Raw genomic sequence first — 8084 nt, forward strand, 5'->3', positions numbered from 1 at the left:
CGATGACGATTAGGGTCTATTTAGGCTCCACCGTATTAGATTATGGGTCATTTAAGTTTTCGGACTAAGGATGTTAATTTGTATTTTTATTTTATGATGAAGTCATCAATTTGAATTAGTTTGGCATGTTTTTAATTTGCTTTTATTGTTAAAGTCTATTATTAATTGACAATTTAACAAAGAAACACAACTAAATTAGTACATAAAGGGTGCGGATTACATTATAGGGAAAAGGTACAACTAGTAAAAAACATAATCCATAGAAATATTAAACTTAATAAACAAAATACATATAAATAATGAACAACAACAACATAGCACAAATAATCTTCCACAATTTAAGTTTTTCTTTCAAAGCTATTTTCTTATGTTGAGCCTCTCTAAGTTTAGCCTTCAGCAAATTTCATTTTTTTTTTGATCGTGAGCAACACCTCCAAACCTTCAATTTTTTTTCTTCAAAATTTTCCACAAGCTTAAATTGCGAGTCCAACTTAGCGGTATCTCTAGAGATACGTGAAGTCGCGATATCTCTAGAGATAAGTGAAGTCGTGGTATCTCTATCCAAAACTGGATTTTTAAACTTCGCCGCCACTGTTTTATCCACGTGAATGCTATCTTCCCACCGAAAGTATTTGCAATCGCCCATATCCTATAAACATTACAAGAAAATCAGTTTTTTAAAGTAAAATATATGGATAACGTGAAAAAAACTAAAAAATGTAAAACACTTACTTCGGCACTTTACAACGCCAAAACGGCCACCCGGATTATCTTGGTCTTTGATGTTTTTAGTTTACAAAGAATAATCGCATTCGCAAATATCGGGTTGTATAGCAAACATTGAAGTTTCAAAACCCCGAGACATGTTTTTGGAAGTGCAAAAGTGTGTTGAAAGGGTGAAGATGGAGAAAATGAAAGAGAAGAGAAAGAGTAAAGGTTGGGCCTCGGGGTTTTAGGTAGGGTTTCACCACGTAATCTGGCGCGGCTTCAAGTTTGGTTTTTTTTTTTTTTTTTTTTTAATGGGTTAGTTTGATTCCAAATTTTTTTTTTTTTTTGGGTTACAAAAGTGCCGGACTCCAAAGAAGAACACGCAATCCACAGAACGACTCACGGTAAAATTTACAAAATTTATTGCATAGTCTTGCAATACCCTATCAAAATTCACACACAAGCAAATTGCAATTAGCAAACAAGAAGTACTTACGGTAAAATCTTTGACAATACCTTAAATTTAATTTTATATAATGATGTTTGACTTGAGAATTGATTGAAAAAAGAAAAGATTTTTGACAGATATAATTAAAGTATTCTTCAACTTGTGATGTTAAATATTACATAGTTAAAAATCATATAAGAAATATATAGTCTCTCTGTTTCAATTTATGTGATACACTTTACTTTTTAGTCTGTTCCCAAGAAAATTTTTACTTAAAAGTTCTCTTTTACCCTTAATGAAATGACTCACAATCACACAAATATCTATGGCTTGTTTTAGACCACAAGTTTCAAAAGTCTTTAGTATTTTCTTAAACTTTATGCCTAGTCAAGCTATATCACATAAATTGGGATGGAAGGAGTATTATATTAGGGATAAAATTGAAAGTTTTAAGTTATACTCCCTCCGTTTCAATTCGTGTGAACCCATTTGATTGAGCATGACATTTAAGAAAGAGTGAAGTCTTTTGAAACTTATGGTTCAAAATAAGTCTTGAATATCTGTGTGGCTGTAAATAATTTCATAAAGTGAATTTGTTTCCAAATTAAGAAAGAGGTCATTCATTTTGGCACGAATTAAAAAGGAAATAGATTCGCATAAATTAAAACAAAGAGAGTAGTAATTTCAAAGATAAAACAAATGTCATCAAACCGGACTAAAAGAAAGTGTCATAGTGAAAGTCTGAAAGAGATGAGTATCTTTTTAAATAGTGACGAGGGGACGAGCTGTTGAGACTGAATAATAGATGGGTGCACCCAGAGAAAAGAGAGGGAAGCTGGAAAACCCGTAGGAATGGGTGATATTGGTAAGCTAGCTATTAATAATAATAAGCAATATATGCGTGTTTATATTTATCTTCTAAGGGGAATCGAAGAGAGCAGTATATATAGAAGCTTGCCAACCCACCCATTCCCAAAGATTTTGGAGGGCTGAACTCCCATTTCAGTTTAGCTGAACTCTACTCCATGTTTTATATATGCCATCAGCCTAGTGCTTGGGGACTTGGCTAGCTAGTGTCACTATATATATATATATATATATATATATATATATATATATATCTATATATAGGGGACTAGTCTCAGCCCCCAGCTGAGAAGGTTCAACTATTTATTTAGATAGACAAGGTTGACTTGTTTGTTTTTAGGTTGTCTTGAGTTTGAGTTTCCCTACTAAATTAGACTCTCCCACCAAGACAAATAGGAGTTACTATTTTTATTACATAGCTTAATACTCCCTCCGTTCCATATTAGTTGTCAATATTGCTAAAAGTATTCTTCTTAAAGTACTTGTCAATTTACAAATTCAAAATATAATTAGTTAATATTTTTCCATTTTAACCTTAACATTAATTATTTTTTAAAGTAAACAATATGCGTAAGACAAATAAATAGAGCGTATATTGTTCAAAAGAGTTAAGGGTAAATTAGTAAAAAAAAAAAAAAAAAAAAAACCTTCTTATTTACGATTTCTTAATGAGCGTGTAAAGGAGAAATGTGACAATTAATATGAGGAAATAATATTAAGTGATAATTTCATAAACCACCATCCATGTTTCTCTTTATAACAGAGGCCTTCCTTGTGATTTACGATAGGAAAAATTACATAGGTTACCTACTTAAGACTCTTTATTACAAAATATATAGATAGTTTTTCTTATTTACAAAATATAACGATATATTAAGAAACATGACGAATTTTCATATATTTTTTATTTTTTTATTTTTTTCCCAGAAAATATAATTTTAAAATAATTTTAGTTTTTTTTTTTTTTTTTTTTTTTTTTGCTCAAAGGCTTAAAAAATTACCTCAAATTTTTGTGTATGAAATGTGTATGTGTGAGAGAAATTTTTAATATAATTTTCATACACAAAATTGTGAGCGAAAACTTTAAGGCTTGAATATTGTATAAAAGTTGTTACAATGTTGTTGTTGTTGTATTAATTTTCCAGAAGCCTAATATGAACTTTATATACAAAAAATGTGAATGAAATTCTAAGTCTTGAGCCAGATATACACATTTCATTCCATTCTAATACATAAAATTTTGAGCTTAATGTTTAAGCCTTGATCGAGATATACACATTTCATACGTTCTTCATACATAAAATTTGAGCGAACTTTTTAAGCCTTCAGCAAGATATACACAAAAATTTGAGCGATTACTTTAAGTCTTGAATGTTGTATCAAAGTTGTATACGATGTTGTAGTAGTGGTATTAATTTTACAGAAATCTAACATGAACTTTATACATGAAAATGTGAGCGAAATTTTAAGACTTAAGCGAGATACAAATTTCATATTGTTTTCATACACACAATTTTGAGCGAATTTTTTAAGCCTTGATCGAGGTATACTCATTTCATACATTTTTATACCGTTTTCATACACTAAATTTTGAGCGAACTTTTTAAGCCTTGAGCGAGATATACACATTTCATACATAAATTTTTGAGCGAAAAAAATATGTAAAAAGAAAAAATTAAAAAAAATATCTTTTTTAAATTTTTTTTTTTTTTTTTTTTAAAAGCATGTTTTGTATAAGGTTTGTAATGTTATGTTTTGTAAATATAAAACTATCGTCACGTTACGTAAATATTTCTCCTTAAGATGTATATACACGTAGTTGTCCCTATTATGTTTACAACATCATAAGCCACAAGAAAAGTCAGTGTTACGAGGCGAACTTGGAGAGAGGTCTTTGAAATTGTTCCTATCATTAATTAAGAGAACTATTTGATTAAAAAAAATTGCTCATTTATTTTTACAGGGTAAATTGGAGGAAAAAATAAATTTCTTCTTGATTTTTAATAAAATCATTCTATTTGGACCAAAATTGAAATATTAGAAAATCACTTATTATCGGACGGGAAGAGCAATGTATTCTAGTATAATTATTTTCATTATTACTCTATTGTACTGGCTTCCTATAGCTTTTTCGCCGTGCTAAAATAGATTCATGTATGTAAAGAACCAATCATTTTGCACACCAGTGACCATATAACTATTGGACTCGACACAAATAGCCGACTTGCTTGTTGACAAAAATAAAAGTAGCTACTTGTACAAGTAAATTAACCCCAGGAACATATGAACTTTGAAAATTGAGGAAGGATCAGATGAAACTATTAAGCCGTAACTGAGAAACGAACATCGTATCAAAATAATAGAATCCTAATCTTGTCAACCACATGTAGTATCTTATTTTCAATTACCTCTTATTAGCAGTTTCTTTTGTATATAATCATTAATTTGATTACTTCTATTAGCTTCGGCTCATAAACTGTCTGACAGTAATATTAGAAACAATTTCCTGTAAAAAAAAAAAAAAAAAAAAAAAAAAAAAAAAAAAACCAAACTTGGATTGGGCAGATAACCAAGGGCAAGACAGCAAGTGGGTTGTTTAGCGGGCCATAGCACCGAAGCCCAATTCTCGATTTTCACAGAGAATGCAGACGCCTTAAGAATGACAAGCAAAACAAGGTAAAATTCAAACATAATAAAGACAAGTTCGTAGTTATAAAGCCATAACTTTGCCCACCGCTTGCCTTGTCGGTTGAGTGGCTTCCAGTGCATACATGTCTGGTGCACAAACTTATTAAGCCAATCGAATAAGCCTTAATAATTGGAACAATCGATACGATGAAAGAATACATAAACAGACAACTAAGATCTTATTGGAACAAAACAATCGATAACGATGAAAGAATACATTCACAGCCAAATAAGATCTTTATTGAAGTAAATGTCTGTTGGATAGGGATGAGGATTTCATGTATCAAGGACATATATTAACATGACTTAGGCGTTTCATTAATTCCTAAGTTTGCAATCTGGAAGGTCCCCTAAATTCTATTGAACCAGCTGTTCAGGTGTTTCAATTTGTTAATATTACAACAGTAAGGTGGCGTATTTTCAACATTAAACATTAAAGGAGAAGAAGATGGATTAAATACTTGTTAAAGCTAGTTAATGATTGAAGCGAGCTAAGGTGGTGTGAATGAGAAATGGAGGAAAAAAGACAATGGAAGGAAAATGAAGTTTAAAACAAAGTTCCTTTGAAAAGGAGTTTTGTACCACATTGGTGGTAGAAAGAAAAAGTTATGTGCTTATATTAGAAAGCACTTCTTCTAATTCTTAAAGGATTGAGAAGAACTCGCGCCGTCGTCATTGCTTGACTTTGGCCAAATGATTTGATTGATAATCTTTTTAGACCAAATTTATTTAAATTCAATTGTCATCGCTTGACTTTGGCCAAATGATTTGATTGATAATCTTTTCAGACCAAATTTATTTAAATTCAATTGTCATTTTCTGATTTTTTTTTTATTTATTATTTCAGCCAAATTATTATTAATTTCGCGGAATAAAAAAATAAATCCCAACGTTCTTATTTTTTTTTTCGGAAAAGGCAAGGCCTCTCCGAACAGTCACCAAACCTGTTCTGAACAGGTATTTTTCGCGGCTATATAAACTGAGGCAATGCCTCATTTTTCAACCACTGAATTTTTTTCTGCATTGCACATTCTGCATTTTTTTTTTCTGAAATAAAACTATCGAGTCTGTGTGTGGTTCGTTGCCTGATTTGAGTTCGTCGAAGTCGTAGGCATTTGAGGTACCGCTACTCCTGCGACAGGTATATCCGTTTTATCCTGGGAGGAAGTAATCCATAACCTCGGGTACAATGAGGGGATTAAATTCCTTAAGGACACACAGTGAATTCTGTGGTCTCGGATATTTCTTTGTTTCTGAATTTTTTTTCCAAATTTAAACTATTTCTGTTTTCTTTTAGTTTTCTGGTTTTTTCCCAGTTTCTGGTTTTAGTTTCCTACGCTTCTGAACACAGTTTACCAACAAGCTTAAGGAATTTAATAATTATTTATGTGTTCATCTGTTGCCGATTAACCATTACCGAACGTTATCAGAAAGAAGGAAAAAATAAAGTGTTTTTCTTTAACAAATAACAGTGCTTTCCAGAAATAAAAAAGAAATTTGTATGTTTGTTGTTTGAATATAACGAACTTGTATGTTGTTTGGAGACTAAAATCTTCGAATTTTCTACTCCGGTTGAGATTAAAGTTTTCATAACTTTCTACTTATTTGGGTACCTGATTTGAAGATATAAAAGCTTCATCAAGTATACAACATACAATTTCCTGCATTCGGTTTGAAGTGGTTTTAATTCTGTTTGTGTAAACTTGATTTGGTTTAAAGAAATAAAATCTTCACCGTTGTGTATTATATTTGTTCTTTGTCAAAATTGATTTGGTTCGAAGATTTAAAAACTTCACCGTTTATTAAAGCTTTCTGTTGTTTCGTTTGCGACAGAAATGGGAGACCTAACTCCAAATTTGAATGCTCTTTTGCTACTGCCACACCAACCCCCGCGATTGGTTCTACGAGCAATGCTGCGTCCTCTAGTCGTCTTTTGCATCGCTCGTAAGCAGAGAAGCCCGAAAAATTCACCGGGATTGATTTCAAACGATGGCAACAAAAGATGTTCTTCTATTTAACTACTTTAAGCCTTCAAAAGTTTATTAAAGAGGTCGTTCCGGTTCTGCCGGAATCAACACCTGAGAATGAACGTTTTGTTGTAACTGAGGCTTGGAAGCACTCAGATTTTCTGTGCAAGAATTATATTCTTAGCGGACTAGAGGATGATCTTTACAACGTCTATAGTAATGTGGAAACTTTAAAAGAACTACGGGATGCGTTGGAAAATAAATATAAAACTGAGGATGCCGGACTGAAGAATTTTATCGCTACCAAGTTTCTGGACTACAAAATGGTAGACGACAAGTCTGTTGTTACTCAAGTCCAAGAGTTGCAAGTTATCATCCATGATCTGCTCGCTGAAGGTATAAGTCTAATTAATACTTTTGTCGAAAGTATTCAGTGTGCCATTACTTACATATTGTTTGATGTAGGTTTGGTGATTAGTGGGGCGTTTCAAGTTGCGGCAGTGATAGAGAAGTTGCCTCCTTCATGGAAGGACTTCAAAAATTTCTTGAAACACAAGCGAAAGGAGATGACACTGGAAGATCTCATCGTCCGGTTGAGAATCGAGGAAGATAACAAGGCAGCGAAGAAGAAGGCTAATGGGAGATCAACCATAAGGGGAGCACATATTGTTGAAACTGCCCCCAACGAATCTGAAAAAGAGGAAAAAGGCATCAAGACCAAGGAATTATCCTAACAAGAAGAAATTCAACGGAAACTGCCACAATTATGGAAAAGTCGGACACAAAGATGCAGACTGCCGTGCTCCGAAAAAGGAAAAGAAGAAGGGCCAGGCGACTAAAATATGATAACCAGTTAAAAGAAATACTTCATAAGGCATACTTATTTTACATTTGTTTTCTTACTATATGCAGATGTATTGCTATAATTTCATGTTCCACTTTGTGATTGCACTATGATAAGACTCTAATCCACAAATAATTTTCTTAAGGCTGGTTAGTTGTTAGATATCACTTGATATAGTAAGTTAATAAAGGATTTAGTTTTTATTTTATTTTTAAGCGTAAGTTGATTATTAGATTTCACTGGAAATATATAATGTTGACTCCTAATTTTTTCTCGCTTTTTGCATTAATTAATTTCTCTATGCTTCTTTCATTAACTGCACATCTATTAGCTAATTCTCTTCCCTTTCTCCATCTCCATAGGAGCCAAATTGCTATTTCCATTGCCAGCTACATTAGAAGAATAGAGGTTAATAAAGGGAAAGTTGACATAAATAGCCTATCACCCAAAAAATAGCAGACATATGCACATAATATATGTACATATTATGAATGTTGACTAATAGATATATTAGTCAATATATTGCTATAGCTTTGTACGTATATCTATTAGTCAATATATT

The 8084-nt window shown here is 32.0% G+C and overlaps 1 protein-coding gene across 1 annotated transcript; it reads left to right on the forward strand.

Moving 5' to 3' along the window:
• The first annotated feature begins 6713 nt into the window (after positions 1-6713).
• Positions 6714-7412, forward strand: LOC132057527 (uncharacterized). Its single transcript, XM_059450168.1, has one exon. It carries the CDS (start codon positions 6714-6716, stop codon positions 7410-7412), a length of 699 nt encoding a protein of 232 aa, XP_059306151.1.
• Positions 7413-8084: the final 672 nt, after the last annotated feature.

The sequence above is a fragment of the Lycium ferocissimum genome, chromosome 5 (genome assembly GCF_029784015.1).
Source record: "Lycium ferocissimum isolate CSIRO_LF1 chromosome 5, AGI_CSIRO_Lferr_CH_V1, whole genome shotgun sequence".
NCBI classification, from domain to species: domain Eukaryota; kingdom Viridiplantae; phylum Streptophyta; class Magnoliopsida; order Solanales; family Solanaceae; genus Lycium; species Lycium ferocissimum.

Bases quoted from the DNA above. Each gene is read 5' to 3' on its own strand.
- LOC132057527 (XM_059450168.1), top strand. From the start codon at position 6,714: ATGTTCTTCTATTTAACTACTTTAAGCCTTCAAAAGTTTATTAAAGAG.